Source organism: Delphinapterus leucas, unplaced genomic scaffold, assembly GCF_059928025.1.
Source record: "Delphinapterus leucas isolate spDelLeu-1000000601 "Yukka" unplaced genomic scaffold, BTC_Dleu_Yukka2 spDelLeu_asBTCV2_sq25, whole genome shotgun sequence".
NCBI lineage: Eukaryota > Metazoa > Chordata > Mammalia > Artiodactyla > Monodontidae > Delphinapterus > Delphinapterus leucas.
In genome coordinates this window covers 16,767,020-16,788,518 of record NW_028322234.1, presented here as the reverse complement: position 1 = coordinate 16,788,518, position 21,499 = coordinate 16,767,020, and the positions used below count along the sequence as shown (strand labels likewise).

Genomic DNA, 21,499 nt, shown 5'->3' with positions numbered 1-21,499 from the left:
GCGAGGGCCTAGCTCTGCCCCCCAGCCCCATCCCTCACCTGGTCCCTTTCTGTGCAGGCAGGTTTCCCAGCCAGCACTCGGCAGGCTGCTGCCTCCCGACACTTGTCTTAGCCCACTTCCTCAGAAAGGCCATTTCTGGCCCCCAACTGCCCCTCCCCACCAAGCTACTCCCACAGTGGGCCACTAGGTATTTATTGCGCTTTTCTCTCATGGGCCCTCAGGGAGGGCGAGGGGGCGACGTTTGCGGGGTTGGACGCGAGCCTCAGTTTCCCGGCTCGTCCCTGGTGCAAGTGAGGGGTTGGTCCCAAGGCCGCGGCCGCGGTCGCGGGGGTGCACGGGGCGGGTGAGCCGGGGGGCGGCGGCGCCACCTTAAGGCGGCTCTGCCCGCGGCTCCCGGCCGAGCCCCGCCGGAGGGAGGCGGCTCTGCGCGGGGCCCGTCGCCCGCGCCTCTGAAACCGGCCGCTGCTCGCCCGACCTTCTGCGCCGGCCTCGCGCCCCCAGCCCGGCAGGGGCCTCGGCGCCCCTCGGTCCCCGCGACCCCGCGCGCTCGCTCGGGGGGCGGGGGACTCCGGGGTCCCCTGCCCCACGCCGCTGCCCCCTTCTTTCTCGGGCAGCCCCCCACCCCAGTCTCTCCCCCATCCCGCCGCCCCCGCCTCTCCGCCCCCGTCCCCATATCGTCAAGCTCAGGCGGCGTGGGAAGGGGGGCCTCGCGAATCGACAGGATGTACCCCCAGGGAAGGCACCCGGTGAGTGGGGGGCCGGGCTGCGGGGGGTAGGGAGGGTCGCGCGTCCGGGAACTCAGACCCCGGCTTCCCACCCCCAGACCCCGCTTCAGTCCGGCCAGCCCTTCAAGTTCTCAATCTTGGAGATCTGCGACCGCATCAAAGAAGAATTCCAGTTTCTTCAGGCTCAGTACCACAGGTGAGGGGGGGCGGGGGCGTCCCGCCCCAGGGGCCCCGGGATCTCACCCGGGGGCTCACCTGGGGGCGAAGGGCGGGGCCCGCTGGGGCGAAGGGGCGGGGCCTCCAGTGTGCAGGGAGGAGGGAGGAGCCCCAGGGGCGTGGGGAGGGAGGGCTTCCAGGTAGAATCGCAGGTGAGGAGGACGGATGGTCCAGTGCTGGGACATTTTGAGCCTGGGAAGGGATGGGGTGGGCCTGGGGGCGGGAGGTGGGGTGTGTGTGTGAGGAAGAGGGGCGGGGGAGAGCCAATCCCATCGCTTTGGAAACTGGCCCAGAAGGGGTCCGTGGGTGTCCCTGCTGCGGGGGCAGGGAGAGTGGGATGCCGATGCCCCGTCTCCTTCCCAGCCTCAAGCTGGAGTGTGAGAAGTTGGCCAGTGAGAAGACAGAAATGCAGCGACATTATGTCATGGTAAGGCGGGTTGTCAAAATGGGGCGGGGGGGTGGGGGAGAGTGGGGAAGAGAGCGAGTGAAAACACGTGGGGTGTGAACCCCGACTCCAGTACCACTCTGGGGCAAGTCCCCGGCTTGCTCTGGGCCTCATTTTCCCTCATCTGTAAAGTGGGCAGCTTGGGATTTCAGGCTGTCTCCCAGGGCCCTCCCAGCTCTTAAGAACAATAAGGCAAGGATGCCCACTTTCCTCATGAGCATCTCTGAGGGGCTAGGGTATCTGGGTACTGCCCCCCTCCCCCACTCCCTTGGGGAGAATGAAGGGGGTTCCTGCTTTCTTCTCTGGGCTCCCCCTCTGGGCCCCCAAGGAGCTGGGAGGCTCTGGGTCCTGCTGTGATCCCCCCCAGTCTGGAGGCTGTTGGAAGACCCAGCGTCACCCAGAGCAGCTGGACATCCATGGGCACGGTGGACATTGCCAGACAGCTTTTTCTTTGCAGTACTATGAAATGTCCTACGGGCTCAACATTGAAATGCATAAGCAGGTAACTGTGTGTTGGGGGTAAGGATGTCCAGTGGCGGGGGGTGGGGATGGAAGTTGTGAGAGGGACCCATCGCTCCCTCTGCTCCAGGGAACAGAGGTCTTATCCTGAAATCTCTGGGATCAGGGGGCCAGATTTCAGCCTCATGAAAGGAAAATGAACTTCTGGAGATCTTGTCTACGAGAGAGTCGGGCAGTGGACAGGGGCCAGGCGTCCCTGTCAAGGAAGGTTCATAGCAGAAGCCAGCAGCCAGGTCAGCCAGGCTGGGGAGGGACTTCTGTCCCAGGAGGGGGACAGACGGACAGTCTTAGAGGTCCCTTTCAGATCAGCATGTCTGACATTTGGAGATGGATCCTGAGAGTCTGAGATGGACCCCAAGGTTCTGTCGCTGTTTTGAATGTTCTGAGATTAACCCTAATGATCTGAGGTTCTGAGATTGTACTCAGCTTCTGAGTGTGATCTCAAGGTTCTGAGTTAGACCTGAAGGTTCTGCAATTGACTTCAGTTGCTCAAGATTAACCCCCAGATCCTGAGACTGAGCTCAAGATTTTCTGATGGTTTCTAAGGGCAGGCGAGGATTCTACCACCCATGCACCCTGATGTTTTCTAAGGGGATGAAAGGGACCCCAAGATTCTGAGGTTGAAGGAATCTTGGATTTTGTCCATCCAAATATTAGAATAAACGGGCAGAACCTAGGGTCTTTCTGGTGGGTGGGAAGAAGTAGGGGTACACTGGGAGTGCCTGGGGGCACCTGCCTTGGCGTGCTTTTCTGGGTCTCTGGGGGCTCTGTTGCGTCTGGTGTAGGTGGTGGGGGGCTTGTATGCCTGGAGCGTGGTGTGGTCCCATGGGTGCATGAGATAGATCCCCTTATAGGATGGAGGGTAAGGGATAGGGTACCGGCCCTAGGAGCCTTCGTTCCACCCTCCTGGTAGCAGATGGAGGACACAAACCTCACCCAGATACACACAGCACCCAGCACTCCTGTAACTGAGGCAGAGGCAAAGCACAGGCTGACAAAACACCCCCTTACCCACCCACATGCTTCCCCTCTGTTCAGCCTCTATGGGCGTCCCCGGCCCAGCCCCGGTCCCAGGTGAAACCTACAAGTAAAACCACACTCTTTGTATCCTATCTCTATCCTCTGACACCAAATATTTTGCTTTTGCCATACCAACGAGTTCTCCAGCTCTGACACCAGCTGGGTGTCCTACACTTCAGCTCAATCCTAACACACTACCCAGAGTCAGTGTAGACCCCACAGGTTCAGGGATCAGCCCCCCAGGACTGCCCCCACTTCAGATGCCTATCGCAAGTCCAGACCTCCTGGGCTTCTGACCCACCAGCTATACATCAAGGTTCCCGCGACCCACTCCTTGGTCTGATAATTTGCTATAATGGCTCACAGAACTTGGGAAAGCTCTTACTATCACCCTTTCATGATAAAGGATATAACTTAGGAACAGCCAGATGGAAGAGATACACAAGGCAAGGTATGGAGAAGGGCATGGAGCTTCCGTGCCCGCTCCGGGCGCCCCCTCCCTGCACCTCCATGTGTCCACCCACCAGAAGCTCTGGAAACCACTTCAGTTAGGGGTTTTTAGGGAGGCTTCATTACCTAGGCACGATTGATTTCACCACTGGCCACTGGTGATTGACTCAATCTCCAGCTCCTCTTGACTCCCCGGAGGTCGGAGTTGGGGGTGGGATTGAAAGTTCCATCCCTCTTAATAAACTCACGTGCCGGTGAAACGGGCTTATTGTGAATAACAGAAGATGCTCCTCTTGCCTCTAATACTCAGAAATCTCTAGGGGTTTAGGAGCTCTGTGCCGGGAACTGAGGCAAAGACCAAATGTATATTTCTTTCTTTTTCTTTAACTTTTTATTTTATATTGGACTATAGTTGATTAACAATGTTGTGTTCATTTCAGGTGTACAACAAAGTGATTCAGTTATACAATATGCATGTATCTATTCTTTTTTAAATTCTTTTCCCCCAAATGTATATTTCTTATATCACAGCATCACACCCCTGAGTGTGGTGCTCTGGGATCACCCCTGACTACAGCCCCTGGGCGCAGGCACGACCCAGAGAGGGGCCATGCCCGAGAGAGACCTGGGCCCAGCCAGGGCTCAAACTCAAAGCTTCTCGGGGTCCCAGTCTGCGCTGGGTGGCTGCGCAGCTGCTTTCTGGAAATCTCTGTTGAGTGGGTCTGGCGGATGGTGGATCTGTCTGTCCTGTCTTCCGGCTCAAGGCTGCCCTGGATATCAGGTGGACGATGTCCTCGCCAGGCTCTCAGTCTATCCCGGAGCCCGTGCCCCACACTCGCACCTGCGGGTGACAGGCCCCTCACCCCAAGCTTTGCAAAGGCTTGTTATGCCCTGGAGTGGAGGTTCTGGATTGACAGCCTCCCCTCCAAGCCTCCTCCCCATTGCTTCCTGCCAGGCTGAGATTGTGAAGCGCCTCAGTGGTATCTGTGCTCAGATTATCCCCTTCCTGACGCAGGAGGTGAGTGGGCTTGGTGGGGGGATGGGGAGCGGAGCTGGAAGAAGGGTGGGGGAGGGGGTCTGGCTGGATGCCACAGGCACTGGTTCTGCTGGGTGGCCTGGGGGCCTGGGCACTGGCTGGGCTGGGGCCTTAGGGATGGAGAGGGGGTGTTGGCTGAGGGGGAGGAGGGGGGCTCAAGCCTACAGCCAGGCTGCCTCGGTCCAAGTCCTGGCTGTGTGGCCTTGGGCTAGTGGCTTGCCCTCTCTGTGCCTCTGTCATGAAATTTAGAACAGTTGATACGTACAAGGTGGTGAAGATGATGCTGGGTGCTTAGTAAACATCCAATAAAAATTAGTCCTTAGCACTTTGTCCCTACATTATGTTGAGTGAAATCAGCCAGTCACAAAAGGACAAATACTGTCTGATTCCACTCATAGGAGGTGCCTAGAGTCATCACATCCATAGAGACAGGAAGTAGATGGTGGGGGCCAGGGGCTGGGGGAGGGGGGTTGGGAGTCAGTGTTTCCTGGGGACAGAGTTTCCTTTTGGGAAGATGAGAAAGTTCTGGAGATGGATGGTGGGGCTGGTCGCAGGACAGTGTGAATGTACTTAATGCCACTGAGCTGTGCACTTAAAGATGGTTAAAAGGGTAACTCTTACGTATTTGTAACCACAATAGTACAAAAAGGTGGAACAGGGCAGATAAAACTATAGAGTATGAGCACTTCATTGAAACTTAAAAAAATAAAGTTAGCCCTTGTGCGAATGCCCCAAGTTATTCAGGACCTTTGCATCCCCTGTTCCTGCTTCCATCTGGAGCATCCTGTCTCCAGAGAGACAAGAGGATGGATTCTGACACAGGGTGGATACAGGGGGGCCCTCACTGTGTTGGGGACCAAAAAAGGGAAAGGTTCTCCTCTTGGTTTGGACCTCATTGAATCTGAGGTTTCTGGGCTCTTGGGATGGAGTGAGATTCTGTCTGGTCTCAGACTTAGAGATGGTGTCTGAAAGCCCAGGATGGGGACAAGGTGGCCCGGAGTGAGAAAGGCCAAAACCACAGGAAACAGGGTAAAAAGACTTTAGGAAGGAGTGAATTAAGACACATGGGTGCCCCAGCAAATTCCATGCTTCTAGACTAGGAGTCAGCAAAGTACAGCCCGCGGGCCAAGTTACCGGCCCTTCGCTTGTTTTGTAAATAAAGTTTTATTGGCACACAGCCATGCCCACTCATGGCCTTATTGTCTATGGCAGCTTTCCCCATAAAATGGCAGAGTTGTGGAGTTTCCATAGAGACCCTCTGGCCTGCAAAACTGAAAATATTGACTCTCTGGCCCTTTACAGTCAAAATGTACTAATCCATGGCCTGGACACGCTCTCACAGGCATGACCTGTACAGGAGCGCCTGGTTAGCATCCTGACACCTCCTTAGCGGTGTCACACAGCCCAAATCCCCATCCTGGGTAGTTGCATGTGCACAAGTGGCCTTAGAGCACACACAGGAGCAACCAGCCGTGTGTGGCCATTTACATTTGTATTAATTTATATTTCTTTTAAAATGTATTACATTAAATTTACATGTAAATTTCTATTAAATTAAATTAAAGGAGGCATTCCGTTCCCAGTTGCACCAGCCACATATCAAGTGCCCATGGCCACATGTGGCTTCCGTATCCAACAGTGCAGACTGAGGACATTTTGTCACTGCAGGAAGGTGGGGAGAGGGAGGAAGGAGGGTGGGACGAGGGTGGGGCGTACGGGGCCTCTAGAGGCTGCCGGTTTGTATTTTGTGACCTGGGTGGTTGGTACTCGGGTACTGATTTGTACAGTGGTTCTTTACTGGAGGTGACTCTGCCCCCAGGGGACACTGGGTGATGTTGGGGACATTTGTGGTCATCACCCCTGGGGGTGCTCCTGGCATCGAGTGAGTGGGGGGCCAAGGATGCTGCTCCACACCCCACAGTGCCTGGGACGAACGCCCACAGAGGGTGACCCGGCCCCCATGTAAGCAGTGCCCAGGGAGGGACCCTGGTGTATAAACCCCGATTTCTAATTATTAGTTTGAACTGCACTTAAATGCTTTGTTTCTTTGTCTGTTTCATGATTTTGAAAGGAAAGGGAGAGAGGGAGAGAAAGAAACTACAAAGAGCAAGCGAGAAAAGGGACTTCCCTGGCGGTCCAGTGGTTAGGACTCCACGCTCCCATGGCAGGGGGCACGGGTTCGATCCCTGGTCAGGGAACTAAGATCCCGACGCCAAAAAAAAAAAAAGTGAGAGAAGAAGAGGGGCCCCGGAGGGCGTGGCCTGGGAGGTGGGGTTGCCGAGCAGATGGGGGGCTCTCCTGAGCGCCCTCCCCCCACCCACCCCCAGCACCAACAGCAGGTCCTGCAGGCCGTGGAGCGGGCCAAGCAGGTGACCGTGGGGGAGCTGAACAGCCTCATCGGCGTGAGTCTTCCGGCCCCCGCCCCGCCGTGGGTGGTGAAGCTGGGGGTGCCGGGTGGGCAGCTGGCCTGGGCTCTGGCCGCCCTGGAGACCTCAAGGGTGCCCCTTCTGCCTGGACCTCTGCCTGTCCCGGCTCTCTCTCCATAGCCTCTTGGTGGGGGTGGTAGGGCACGGCCGGGGCCCCGCCCCCACCCGCCCCTGGCCCACCCCCCTCCTCTCCAGCAGCAGCAGCTCCAGCCACTGTCCCACCACGCCCCCCCTGTGCCCCTCACCCCTCGCCCGGCTGGGCTGGTGGGCGGCAGTGCCACGGGGCTGCTGGCCCTGTCGGGAGCCCTGGCCGCCCAGGCTCAGCTGGCCGCGGTCGCCAAGGAGGACCGGACAGGAGTGGAGGCCGAGGGGTCCAGAGGTGAGTGGGCATCACCAGATGCCGCGGGCTGGGGGCACGCAGGGGCCCAAGGAGAGGATAGCAGGACCATCAAACTCACCAAAGGGGCTGCAGGGTCGCGGGTTCAACTCTGTTCCCAGTGGGCTATGTGTCCTTGGGCAAGTTCTATCCCTCTCTGAGCATCTATCTGAATGGTGCAGGGAAGGGATTGTCCACCCCTTGCAAGGGTGTTGGAAGGAGAAGGGGGTTTCTGAGCTGGGAAGGGGGTTTTATACACTGTGGAGGGCTCTGCGCTCTGGCACGGTGGCACAGACACCTCATTCTTTTTCCTTCTCTCTCTTCACCACGCCCCCGCCTGTCAGTGGAGAGAGCCCTGAGCAGGGTAAGTTGAGGGGCATGGGGGATTTGCCCTCTTATCTAACATTTGCTTTGTCTTCACATGTGGCTTAAGCTGCTTGTTCTGAGCTGATAGGGGCCTCAGAAGGAGACCACATCCTGCTTTCACACTGTGTAGCCATTTTTTTTTGGTGGGGGGGATGCCCATAAGACTAGAGTTTTATTTATTTTAAATTTTCCATCTCTAGCGAGTTTTTGCAATTGAATAAATGAATGCATGCTCAGGTAGCATTCCATCCATCCCTCCATCATTAATTTATCCCTCATCCACTCCATTTTATCATATACAAGAGTGCTGACCAATAGAAGTATCATGTGAGCCCTGTAGGTAATTTTTTAAAACTTGTTTAATTTTTTTTGTTTTTTTTTGCGGTACGTGGGCCTCTCACTGCTGTGGCCTCTCCCGTTGCAGAGCACAGGCTCCGGACGCGCAGGCCCAGCAGCCATGGCTCACGGGCCTAGCCGCTCCGCGGCATGTGGGATCTTCCCAGACCGGGTCATGAACCTGTGTCCCCTGCATCGGCGGCGGACTCTCAACCACTGCGCCACTAGGGAAGCCCTAAACTTGTTTAATTTTGAAATCATTACAGATGCCCAGGAGGTTGCAAAGAAATGTACAAGGAGGTCCCGTGCACCCCTCACCCAATGATAACATCTTGCAAAACTAAAATACCATATCAAAGCCAGGAAACAGACATGGGTGCAACCCACAGGGCTTATTCCCACTTCACGGTTTTACATGCACTCGTGTGTGTGTGTGTGTGTGTGTGTGTGTGTGTGTTTATTTATGCAGTTTCAGTCACACGTTTAGCTTTGTGTAAACATCACTGTAAATTTTCTAGTAGGCACATTAAAAAAGTTTGGGCTTCCCTGGTGGCGCAGTGGTTGAGAGTCCGCCTGCCGATGCAGGGGACATGGGTTCGTGCCCCAGTCCGCGAAGATCCCGCATGCCGCGGAGCGGCTGGGCCCGTGAGCCACGGCCGCTGAGCCTGCGCGTCCGGAGCCTGTGCTCCGCAACGGGAGAGGCCACAACAGTGAGAGGCCCGCGTACCGCGCAAAAAAAAAAAAAAAAAGTTAATCAGGTGAAATGAATTTCAATAGTAAATTTTATTTAACACAATGCATCTAAAATATTTCAACCTGTAATCAACATAAAACAGTCTTGTTTTTTTGTTTTTTGGGGTTTTTTTTTGGAGCAGAGAAAGGTTTATTGCAGGGTCATGCAAGGAGACCTGCAAGGTTGGCTCATGCCCCCCACAAAACCCAAACTCCCAACATAGAACAGTTTTAATGGGATCTTTTCCGTTCTTTTTCTTGTACTACGCCTCCAAGATCCGAATGCATTTTGCACTTAGAGCTCATCTCAGTTCACACTAGTGCCCCCCCCAGGGGACCCTGGGCAATGTCTGGGGACATTTGTGGTTGTCATGACCCCACCGAGTCTGCCCTCGGAAGGTCCCTTTTCCCAGATGGGAAGCTTGAGGCACAGATCCTAGTAACAGTGATGGGGATCCTTGGTTTTGGCTGGACCAGGACGCAGTCTGGGGCCCTGTGTCTCTGCAGAGTGCATCCCCCTCACCCCCAGAGAGTGTGGCAGAAGAGGAGCGACCCAGCGGCCCGGGTGGCAATGGGAAGCAGAGAGCGGAGGAGAAGGATCTGTCGGGACCTTATGTGAGTGAGGGGCACACATGGACTGGGGTGGGCAGACAGTGTGGGAGGCGGACCAGCCTGAGAGATTGATTGCCCCTGTGGGTCGAGAGCTGGGAAGGAGGTAAGGATGCCTCCTGGTCTCTGGCTCTTCCCCCACTGCACAGAGGAGTAAAGTGAGGCCACACAGCACCTCCTGGGCACTCAGCTCCATCTCCTCCATTGAAGGATTCCCCCCTCCCCCCGGCCTCCTTTGTACTTGAGCAAATGAACCAAACCACAGAATCCCAGTCAAACCCCCCTGAAGAGATGTGAGGGGGCGTGGAGGCAGGAGCATGGCCAGGGTGAGCTCTCTCCCCACTGTCCCCCCAGGAGAGTGATGAGGACAAGAGCGATTACAACCTGGTGGTGGACGAGGTGAGTCGGGGTCCAACCTCCTCCCACTCTGACCTCAGGACTAGGAGGTCTGGGCACAGAGCAGGCAGTGGGCTATCTGGGGAGTTGGGGGGCCCAGAGGGAGTGGGTGTCCTGGTGTTCTCCTCTCTATGGGATGGCTGGGATGGGGATGGCATGGGGCCAGGGGAAGTAGGAGAAACTGGGGCACCCCAGGCTGACCTCCTCTCCATAGCACAGGTGGGGAAACTGAGACCCAGAGAACCCTGGATGTGGGCAATGGAAGCGGCTTCAAGCCCTGGCTCACCGTGTCACTTTGGGAGAGTGACACCCCCTTCCCCGGCCTCACTTTTCCCCATCTGTTCAATGGGGGAAAACAAAACCAAGCCCATATATAGTCCTTGCTATGTGTGCTTATGTCATTTAACCCATTTTACGGCTGAGTCCACTGAGGCTCAGGGAGGTTTCATAATCCTCCCAAGGTGGGTCCTAGGTGCCCAGTCTAGAGGTTGGGGTAGAACACGAGCAGGGTATAGAGAGGGCCTCTCTATACCTGCCACTTTACCCCGCCCCCACCCCACTCATCATCACCTCCTCCAACCCAGGACCAACCCTCCGAGCCCCCCAGCCCAGCAACCACCCCATGTGGAAAGGCACCCATCTGCATCCCTGCCCGTCGGGACCTGGTGGACAGTCCAGCCTCCTTGGCCTCCAGCCTTGGCTCACCGCTCCCCAGAACCAAGGAGCTCGTCTTGGTAAGGAGTAGGGGAAGCCTTGAAACTCATTTTATTCATCCTGGGGACCTGGAAACAGATTCTACCACATTAGGTGTGGAGTGATGAGAAATGAAACAGGCTGTTGCGGTCCAGGATTCCCTTAGTGATTATTCTGCTGCCTTCCTAAAAGACGCCTCTACATCAGTCCAGTAACTTTTCCTAAGTGGGCTCACTCTGGAGCCGCAGTAAATCTGAAAAGGCAACTTTGTAAATAATATTAAAAGGCAGCTCACCATCTTATGTGGAAACCAAGTATCTCTTGCAATAAATAGGAAATCTGGTGAAAATAAACACAGTGAAACTATAGAATTGCTGGCTTGGCCAGGCTGATTCCAGCCCTGGGAGTGTTAAGGCCTTGGGGACACACCAGCCCCAACCTGAGATGTGGTCCCTGCAAGAAAAGATGATCCGTATCAGAACAACTCTCTCCTTGGGCCTCCTGATGTTTAATGCCAGCTGTATGGACCACCTAAAAGCACTCCCCCAGGCATTCTCAATTCAGCTCCTTTTGTCCCTGCCCCCAAATCTTCCCCAGACCCCTGCCCTGCCCTTACCAGGGAGACTGTGTCGGTTTCTAGGCCTCCCCTCCCAGCAGGTTGCTATGGCAACCGCCAAGGTTGGGGCTCCCATCGCATCTCTTGTGCCCTCCTCCCACTCCAAGGAGACAAAGAGGGGGAGGGGCAGCGCTGTTCTAATGGAGAAGCCCCCCCCCCCCCGGTCCCCACGTTGGCACCATCCACTCCCTGTCGTGGGTGTGTGAGTGTGGCTGTCACAAAATGTGTGACCTTGTAAAGGAAGGATAGGGTGCAGCCCACACAAGACGAGGATGTGAAGTTTCTTGAAAGGCAAAGGAAGCAACGGCGGGAAGCCGAGACAGAGCTTGTTCCTCCGTGAAGGAGGTCCGGCTTCCCCTCTCCTCCAGGGTCCCCACGGGGACGGACAGCAGTGGGGGAGCTCCTCGTGGGGAGCAAGGGAGTGCCCAGCAGTACCGGGTGAGGGTCTTGCATCTGGGAGCATACTGTGGTCTCCTACTTCGAGAGCCCATCCTAGAGTTTGTTCCTTGGCCCTGAAGGATGCGCCAGCCTCTAACTTTGTGCATCGCCTTCTCTGGTGATCCCTGTGCACCCACCATGCCCCAGATGTAGGAATGTTCACCGCATCCCTTACCCTGTGGTTGCCCTGTGTACCTTATCACCCGCATGCGCAGTTCTCCCAAGATTGCCTGGGTTCCCGTGGGCACGCACGTGTGTGCACCCCGTGGGGTGGACGCTCAGGCGCCCGCCTGGTGTTCCGATGCGTGCAGGGACACACACCAGGGGAGCGGGCCCCATGCTCAGGAGGTCGGCTGTGGGGCCCGCTCCCCTGGTGTGTGTGTCCCTGCATTAGCCCTGGCCTGCTCCAGGTGTACTCCCTCCTCCAACTCACCTTCTGCCCAGATCCTTGGGCTGCAAGGCACCAGGTGCCTGGGGGTGTTCAGTGCTGCCCTCTCTCCCCCAGAACGATCTTCCTGCCGGCACCCCTGCCTCCAAGTCCTCAGACTCCTCCCCGCCCCAGGACGCGTCCACCCCTGGGCCCAGCTCTGCCAGTCACCTCCGCCAGCTCGCGGCCAAGCCAGCACCTTCCACGGACAGTATTGGTGAGCACCTGCTGGTGCCTGCCAGGACAGGCCTCCTTTCCGGGGAGTTCTAAACAATGGTGGGGGGTGGGGGAGGCAGGACGTGTGGATTCCAGCTGGGGCATTGCCTTGCCCTTTCCATGACTCAGAATAGACACTGCCTCACTCTGGGCCTCCGTTTCTTCATTGTCTTGGCCCAGACAAGGGAAACTGAGGCCCAGAGAGGGGAAGTGACTTGCTCTGGGGCTTCAGCCCAGTGCTGGAGAGACAAGCTTTGGAGTTAGACAGGCTTGGGTTTCAGGCCAGCTTTGGACACTCACCAGCTGTGTGACCTCGGGCAAGTGATCAACCTCTCTGAGCCTCACTTTCCCCATCATTAATATGGGGATGACAGTGCTCCTCTTTTCTGTCTTATGGCCGGGCTTTGGCTGGTTCTGGAGTCCCAGAAAGAAACTAGCCCTGGAACTTGCCTTCAGGGAGCTCCCAGGTGGTGGGGGAGGAGACCCAGACCCCAAAATTCCCAGCTCTGTGTGATCAGGTCTGGGGTGGAGGAAGGGACCCAAGATGGGCCAGGTTGGAGGCAAGGGGTGGAGTGGGGAGGCTCAAGGATGTTCCTGAGATGTTGCTGGACATTGAGTCTGGGTTTTGAAGGATGAGTAAGAATTCAATAACTGAAAAAGGAAAAGGAAAGGCTTGTTGGCCAGAGGGAACAGCAGCTGTAAATGTCTGGAGATAGGACAGGGTATGGTGGATGCTGGGCCAGAGCATGAGAGCCCTGGAGCTCCCCCAAGGCAGTGGAAGGCAGGATCTGGATCCAACGTGTCTGAAGATCTGTCTTTGTCTCTTCTCTCTCAGCCCTGAGGAGTCCCCTGACCCTGTCCAGTCCCTTCACCACATCCTTCAGCCTGGGCTCCCACAGCGCCCTTAATGGGGACCTCTCTGTGCCCAGCTCCTACGTCAGCCTCCACCTGTCCCCCCAGGTCAGCGGCTCTGTGATGTATGGACGCTCCCCCATGGTGAGTCGTCAGGGTGGGAGATGCCAGGAGGTGTGAGCAGGGCCCAGGGGCTGGGGGCTGGGAGGAGAAACCAGGTACACACCCAAAGACCAGGGAATTGGGAAAGAGAGGAAAGTCCTGGCCTGGCAAGTGCATGTGGGAAGATGATCTGAGGGTCTCAGTAGTCCCACAAGCTTAATACAAATAAGCACCTGTGACTGTGGAAGAAACAACTGTGATTATGTTGCGTTAAGAGAACCAGAGAACCTCAGCCATGGGATGTGAGGGTGTGCTTCAGCCTGGTGTGCAGTTGTTTGCCCTGATTTTTAAGGGACGTTGGTGATTCTGGTAGATTGTAGAGGAAGGACTACCCCAGGGAGAGGACTGGAAGTGATGTACCATGGGAAAGAGTTGAAGGAGAGGCATGAGACTCCTGAGCTGGTGCGTGGGCCCCAGAGGGCAGTACTGGGACAGATGCTTGCTAGAGTGAGCCATCCTGCAGTGGGTGTAGATGCCTCCAGAGGGAATAAAATGCCTGTCATTGGAGTTATTCAAGGCCTGAGGCTGGGTGGGCACTTGCAAGGGGTGTTGTAGAACAGAGGTCAGCAGTGTTTTCTGTAAAGGGCCCGATGGTAAGTATTTTTGGCCTTGCAGACCAGTTGATCCCTATCACAACTACTCAACTCTGCCTTCATAGCTCAAAAGCCACCATAGACAACATATACAGGAATGGCTATGTGCCAATAAAACTTTATTTATGAAAACAAGCAGGGGGCTGGAGTTTGCTGACCCCTGTTCTGTGCATTGGACAGAAGATTCATCAGGATCCTTCCACCTCTGGGGCCGTAGGATTCCCCAGCCAGAGATCTTGGGGTTCCCTCATGTGAAAGCCTCCACTTTCCCATCTGTAGGATGGGTAAAGGAAAGGGCATCTCCCCTTTCTTGGGGAGGGGCTGATAAACAAATTGGGGGGTGTGTTCTCTGATAAACAGAGAGGAATATGGCAAGTGAGCATGGGAGAGGGCAGTTGTGGGTTTGAGTCATCCGCCCATGACACCCCCGTTGGCATGTTGGCAGATGGCATTTGAGTCTCATCCACATCTCCGAGGGTCGTCCATCTCTTCCTCCCTGCCCACCATCCCTGGGGGAAAGCCGTGAGTACCAGGGTGGGGCTCCCTGCCTCCTCTCAGGTGCTTACATTGTGGGGTGGGTGTTGGGCTTCCCTGCTGCCTTTCCAGAAAGTCTCTTCTGTAAGATAATCGGGGCTCCCGGAGTTGCTCTCTGTAGAGAGGGTTATGTAGGGGGTAGATTTTGTGCTTCCTTACTGCCCCCCCCAACCCCAGGACATTTAGTGATGTCTGGTGATATTTTTGGTTGTCACACCCAAGTGCTTCTAGCCTCTAGTGGGTGGGGGGCCAGGGATAATACTCAACACACTACAATGCACAGGACTGCCCCACCCCAGAGAATGACCCGGCCCCAAGATCAGTAAAACTTTCTGCCGTGACGGGAATGTTCTACACTTACAGCTGTCCAATCTGATTGCCATCAGCTATCTGTGGCTTTTGAGCACTTGAAATGTGGTCACTGCGACTGAGGAACTGAAATTTTAAATTTCTTTCAATTTAACTGGCCCTGTGGCTGGTGGCTGCTATTGGACTGCGTTCTCTGGAGCTCACAGGGCATCTTCCTGGATCCTCTGTTCCACGGAGATTCACTAAGTGCTTGCTTACCATGCACTAGGCCACGGCCGGACCCCTTCCTCTTCAGTATCACGCTGACCTTTGATCCTGGGGCCCCGTCCCTAAACGCATGGGGGCACAGGCAGGGGGGTGAGGGTGGGGAGGGTCCCGGCTCCCCGTGCGTCATGCCCCACCTCCCGTCCAGGGCGTACTCCTTCCATGTGTCTGCGGACGGGCAGATGCAGCCGGTGCCCTTCCCTTCTGACGCGCTGGTGGGCGCCGGCATCCCGCGGCACGCGCGGCAGCTGCACACGCTGGCGCACGGCGAGGTGGTCTGCGCGGTCACCATCAGCGGCACCACGCAGCATGTGTACACGGGCGGCAAGGGCTGTGTGAAGGTGTGGGACGTGGGCCAGCCGGGCGCCAAGACGCCAGTGGCTCAGCTGGACTGCCTGGTGAGGGCGGGGCGGAGCTTGCAGGCCAGCGGGGCGGGGCTTATAGGCCGACCCGGGTGGACCTTACAGGCCACCTAGGGGTGGGGCTATAGGCCAATGGGTGGAGTTTATAGGCCAACCAGGGTGGGGCTTGTTGGCCAATTTGGGGCAGAGCTCTTAGGGCACCCACAGGTGGAGATTATAGCCCAACAGGGTTGGGGCTTATGGGCCAGTGGGGTGGAGCTTATGGGCCAACCAGGGGCAGGATTTATAGGCCAATGAGGGTGGAACTTACAGTCCAACAGGATTGGAGATTAAGGCCAGTAGGGTGGCGCTTATAGGCCAACCAGGGGCAGAGTTTACAGACCTACTGGGGTGGTTTTTTCAGCTGGGCTCTGGCAGGCATGGCTGAGGGTGCTACCCCACGCCCTTGCTTCTCTCCCCTCCCAGAACCGGGACAACTACATTCGTTCCTGCAAGCTGCTGCCAGACGGCCGGAGTCTGATAGTGGGTGGTGAGGCCAGCACCTTGTCCATCTGGGACCTGGCGGCCCCTACCCCTCGCATCAAGGCGGAGCTGACCTCCTCGGCGCCCGCCTGCTACGCCCTGGCCGTCAGCCCCGACGCCAAGGTCTGCTTTTCCTGCTGCAGCGACGGCAACATCGTGGTCTGGGACCTGCAGAACCAGACCATGGTCAGGTGGGTGGCCGGTGCCCTGTGACCTCGGGCAAGCCCCTGCCGTCTCCCCTTTGTGCTGTGGGAGCGGCCTGGGAGGATGCTGGAACAGCACCTCCTCCAGGATGGACACCTGGGCCCTCCTTCCTCCAGGCAATTCCAGGGCCACACGGATGGGGCCAGCTGCATCGACATTTCTGATTACGGCACTCGGCTCTGGACAGGGGGCCTGGACAACACCGTGCGCTGCTGGGACCTGCGGGAGGGCCGCCAGCTGCAGCAGCATGACTTCAGCTCCCAGGTGCCGCACGGGATCTGGCAGAAGGGGGACACAAGCTCCAGGAATCCGGCCTCCCTTCCTCTCCCCCTGAGGCACCCACTTCCAGATGCCGGGCAGGACCAACTACCTGCTCTCTGTGCCCATCTTTCTTGTCCTTGAGACAAATTCACAGACCTTCCTCTTTAATTCTTCAAAGACAGCACAGGGAAGCACAAAGGAGCTGATTTGTATCAAGCTGTGGGGCTACTAAGACCCTCAGATCGTCTTCCCAGATGCTCTTGCCAAGCCATTCCTCTGTTCCTTTGTCTCTTGTGTAGCTGGTTTCTCCTGCCAGCCTTCAACCCCTTGACCCTACTGAGAGCTCTTGACCACCTCCCCCCACCAGGACTCATCGTGGGGGAGCTGCTGACCCCAGGGGACAGATAGGAGCCGGACACAGAGAGGTCTCTATTGGGGGTGCTGTGGAAGGCCAGATTGAAGGATGTGGTGAAGGGGTTGGACAGAATCATGGGGCTCCCCAGGGCTGAGCAAAGAGTCAAGGACAGGTCTCCAGATACCCTGGACCCAGATCCTGTCTCCCATTGCCTTAGGGGCAGGTTGTGAGCTCCTTGGCCTGTTCTTTAAGACCTCTGTGCTCTAGTCTCACACACACCATGCCATGTGATACCTCTGGACCTCCCCACTTACAGTTCTCTCTGGCTGATGTGCCTTTCCTTTCCTTTCTCCCATTGGTAAACTCCTACACATCCTTCAAAACCCATCTCCAGTTTGCCCCCTCCTTGAAATCTGGTGGGCACTAGCCCCCGAACTCTTTCTTTTTTTACCTTTTCTTTAGCTTGAAGCTTCCTTTGATAGGGAAATCAGGGGTGCAGGTGGGTATAGTTGTCCATCCCGTGTCCCCAAAATTTAGATGGGTGGCATATGTATCTGGTGATCCCATGGTGAATATCTCCCATCCCACCGGGCCCTTCTTTATACAGGAACACTTCTATATGTCCAGGAACACGTGAAACCTTCCAGGCTTTGCTGTGAATTTATGGTTCTTTCCACACATGTCTCATTTGTCAGTAAGACTTTGAGAGGCTTAGGATGGGTCAGGGTCTTATGCCTCTCTGTGCAGCGCTGGGCATGGGGCACAGACTTATGTAGCCACCACGTACTTTCAAATCAAAGTAAAAATTGGTGTTGCCAAGTGGGGAAATTTCCAAGTTGGGAGTCAGAAGGCCTGGTCTTTGATGGACTTGCTATATGACCTTGAGCTGGATGTGGCCTCAGCTTCCCTTCCACCATCTGCTAAAGGGGAGCTACCGTCCTTGCTGGCTTCGCCCGCTCCCTCCCTCCCTCCCTCCCAGAGCTGTTGTGCGTTCAGAGCAGATAATGGATATGAGGCCCCAGGGTTCCGTGTAATTCTGATTAATATTAATGATTCAACACGCAGTTGCCTGCTGTGCTCCAGGCCCAGGGCCAGCTGCTTCTCCACGCGGGAGCTGCAGCGGGAGAGTGTTGGACATCTCCCCTCCCCGCCCTGGCCCCCCAGCTCTGGGCATCCCCCCCACATCCCAAGGGGTTTTTCATCTCCTGTCTTCCCTCTTCACCCCCAGATTTTTTCCCTGGGCCACTGCCCCAACCAGGACTGGCTGGCGGTTGGCATGGAGAGCAGCAACGTGGAGATCCTGCACGTCCGAAAGCCCGAGAAATACCAGCTGCATCTTCACGAGAGCTGTGTGCTCTCCCTCAAATTCGCCTCCTGTGGTGTGTGTCTGCCGGTCTGGGGTGGGGACTCCGGGCTGCTGGGGCAGGGTTGCCAAAACACAACCACAACAAAAAAAACCCACGACAGAAAAAGAGGATCCCTGGTTTAATTTGAATCTTAGGTAAACAGCAGTCATTCCTTACTTGTCCCATTCTAAGTATTGCATGGGACATACTCTAAAGGACAAAGAATTAGTTAGCATAAGTAAGTAGATCCCAAGTATTTTGTGGGACATACTTACACTAAACAACACATAATTTATTAGCATAAGTATGTCCCTCAAATACGTGGGACATACTTATACTAAAAAGCAACTAATGTGTTAGTGCAGATATATCTCAAATATTGCATGGGATATACTTACACTAAAATTTTAATTTTTTTTTTTAGTATAGATATGTCCCAAGTATTTCATGGAACTTACATATACTTAAAAAAAACCCCGAACAAACAGATAATGTACTATATGGGACCCACCGGTACTAAAAATGATGTGTGGTTGATCTCGGATTCAGATGTAACTGGGCACCCTGTTTTTATCTGGCAACGTTCTCCTGGGGCTCCCCCTTCTTGAAGGCCAGTTGGAGCCCTTTGAGGCCTTGGCTTCAGTATCTGGAATGTGGCGGGGAAGCTCGAGCATCAGCTAAGGGGCCTCCTATCCCCCAGAGACGGGCAGAGGTGTGAGAAAGGGAGCGAGAAGAGAGGCCAGACCAGGCTGCCCCGACTCTGCCCGCAGCCCCCAGCCCTGGCTTCCTCCAGTCTGCCCCCCTCCTGAACTCCCTGCCCTCCTTCCCCCAGGGCGGTGGTTCGTGAGCACCGGCAAAGACAACCTGCTCAATGCCTGGAGGACGCCGTATGGAGCCAGCATCTTCCAGGTACTTCGTGTCTGAGGTCCCCAGCCCCGCAGGACACCAGGTGCCTGGGGACCCAGTGGGGATTGAACAGGGAAGTGTCCCCACCAGCCACGAGCTACTAAAGCAGAGCGGTCAGTCCGAGGGCCACATCTGTGCACAACCTGTTTTTGTTTTTAATTGTGATAAAATATATATAAAAGTTGCCATTTTAACCATTTGTAAGCGCACAGCTCAGCGGCACTAAGCACATTCACACTGTCGCGCAACCATCCCCACCATCCATCCCCAGAACTTTCTCATCTTCCCGGACTGAAACTCTGTCCCCATCAAATACTGACTCTCCATCCCCTCCCCCAGCCCCTGGCCCCCACTGTCTACTTCCTGTCTCTATGGATTTGATGACTCATATGAGTGGGATCACACAAGATTTATCCTTTTGTGTCTGGCTTCTCTCACTGAGCGTCATGTTCCCAAGGTCCATGAACGTTGTAGCAGGTGTCAGAATCTCCTTCCCTTTTAAGGCTAATATTCCACTGTATGGATGGACCACATTGTGTTTATCCATCACCCGTCGATGGACACTAGGGTTGTTTCCACTTTTTGGCTGCTGTGAACATTCATGTACGAGTTCTCGTGTGCATGCATGTTTTCATTTCTCCTGGGCAGATATCTTGGAGTGGAATTGCTGATAATTGTTTAATCTTTGGAGACACTGCCAGACCGTTTTCCAAATTTTCTGTTCCCACTAGCAGAGTGTGAGAGTTCCGATTTCTCCCCATCCTCAACGATGCTTGTTCTGTTGTCTTTCTTATAGCCATCCTGCTGGATGTGGAGTGGTTTTTACATTTTTTAAAGGGTTGTAAAAGAAAAAGGAGATGATGTAACACAGACTGATTTGGTCTCTGGACCTATGGCCAGAGCACATTTGGACTTAAATGAGCTTTCAGGTCAAAACCTAAAAATTTACTATTGGCCCCTTTACAGAAAAAGTTTGCAGAGCGCTGGTGTAGGTCATCCTGCTGTGAGCTCAGCCCTCTGCTGTGCTGTGTGGCCTCATGCTTGGTGCACACCCTCTCTGAGCTTCCCAGGAAAGGGCAGTTCTCCTGTTCCAGAGAACCGAGGTCTCACTCTTCCCAGGAGCATTGTCACCTGTCCAGAGGCTCAGCTCCAAAGGACCTTTCTCTGGAAAATGTGTCACCCTCCTTCCCTCCCCCCTGCTAGGCTCCCCACGCTGATAGGACTCCCCTGAGTCCTATCTTGGGCCCAGCCTGGACCACAGATTCACCCTTGTGGGCAGTCTCCTTGCCTCTTTGCTCTGAACTTGCAGGTGGTCGGGAGCACGAACCAGACCGTGCTGGCCTTGGCCGTGCTGGCCTTGGCCGTGCCTCACTCTCCCTTCTCTCTCCCCCTTCCCCTCCCTGTCAACAGTCCAAGGAGTCATCCTCCGTGCTGAGCTGTGACATCTCCGGGAATAACAAGTACATCGTGACAGGCTCTGGGGACAAGAAGGCCACCGTGTATGAGGTTGTCTACTGAGACACCACTCTTCCTGCACCCCTGGCCTAACTCCTGAGGGAGAGGCAGCCAGGACCGCCTCTCCAGTCCTACTCTGAGCACCAAATCTCATCTGCTCTCTGGCTGACCCCCTTACGTCCTCCCCTGCTGGATGTGGGACCAGATGTGCAGGGGGACTTTGGGGAAATAAATGTATTTATCACAGCCGCCTTTCTGTCTTGGGCTGAGGAGCCAGGCACCTTTGCTCTTTCTGGGCACTGTTCCGGAGGGAAGGCCACTTGCTGGCTGTGTCAGCCTCTTTTTCCTCACCTGGACACTGAAGGAATTCATTCTGCATGAAATGCTGAGGGGTCGACCACAGGAAGTGGGTGTTGTCTTGGGCCGTGTGGCTTCCATTGTGCCATGTAACAAACAGCCCCCAGATCTCAGTTGGTTGAAACAATAGATGTTTATTTCTCACCCACGGCCCTGTGGCAGGTGGGGCTCGACTCCAAGCAGACACTCAGGGCTCCAGGTGGAGGTTTTACCACCTCAGTGTGTAGCTTTTGAGGCTAATGTAGCAGGGGGGATGCTTTTACATCCTTGGCCCCAAAGCTTCACCTATCTGCTCTACTGCCAGCCTGTGGGACAGACTCACCCCAAGACCCTGCCCACGTACAGAGCGTTAGGGAATATGGTAGACCACGAAGGTTTTTGGGGTGCAGTCATGTTTCCTTTGAGACTCAGTGATAATTCCTAAGAGCCTAGCACACGGTGCCCAGCCCACGGTCAGGTGCTGAGCGGAGGTCACAGTCCCAGAGGAGGTGACAGCAAAGAGAAGAGCTAAAGGAGGAGAAACAGCCATTTGGAAGAGTGATGGAAGGATGTGCTGGGAACAGAGGGAACAGCATGTGCGAAGGCTCAGAGGTAAAGAGCTTGGCCGTTGTGGAAGTCAGGAGAGCAGGGACGTGGGGTTTCCTCCTCAGCTTCAGATCAGGCTTAAGCAGAGAAAGCCCGTGGAAATGTGAGCCAGATTTTGGGAGAGGCCGGTGGGGGTGGTGAAGCCATCAGAGCTGGGTTCTGGAAGTTCACAGGGGCTGCCACGAGGACCATGGGTTAGAGGGGGCTGGGGGGCAAAGTAGGGCTGCTGCTGGGAAACTTGTGGAGGGAGGTGGCAGGGTCGCTGCCGGAAACAGTCATGCCCAGGGGGTTTCTGAAGGCATGGGATGGAGATAGGATAATTCTCCAGTTAGGGAGACCAGACCCGTTGATGCCACCTGGGACGCTGCTCATCCCAGAGGGGCAGGGTGA

The 21,499-nt window shown here is 55.6% G+C and overlaps 1 protein-coding gene across 6 annotated transcripts; it reads left to right on the top strand.

Moving 5' to 3' along the window:
* The first annotated feature begins 420 nt into the window (after positions 1-420).
* On the top strand, positions 421-20,413 carry TLE2 (TLE family member 2, transcriptional corepressor). 6 transcript variants are annotated; one of them, XM_089905680.1, is made up of 21 exons: positions 421-746; positions 824-921; positions 1,305-1,368; positions 1,844-1,888; positions 4,331-4,393; positions 6,483-6,638; positions 6,739-6,813; positions 7,033-7,216; positions 7,558-7,577; positions 9,155-9,262; positions 9,611-9,655; positions 10,237-10,386; positions 11,905-12,043; positions 12,878-13,038; positions 14,095-14,171; positions 14,905-15,154; positions 15,584-15,831; positions 15,961-16,108; positions 17,689-17,839; positions 18,639-18,715; positions 20,123-20,413. In XM_089905680.1, the coding sequence occupies exons 1-21, from the start codon at positions 723-725 to the stop codon at positions 20,228-20,230; spliced, it is 2,391 nt and encodes a 796-aa protein (XP_089761806.1). In that variant the 5' UTR covers positions 421-722; the 3' UTR covers positions 20,231-20,413. The 6 variants fall into 6 exon arrangements, with proteins under 6 accessions (XP_089761806.1, XP_022412835.2, XP_089761803.1 ...); XM_089905677.1 differs by having other exon boundaries at positions 621-746; positions 7,036-7,216; XM_022557127.2 differs by lacking the exon at positions 6,483-6,638 and having other exon boundaries at positions 425-746.
* Positions 20,414-21,499: the final 1,086 nt, after the last annotated feature.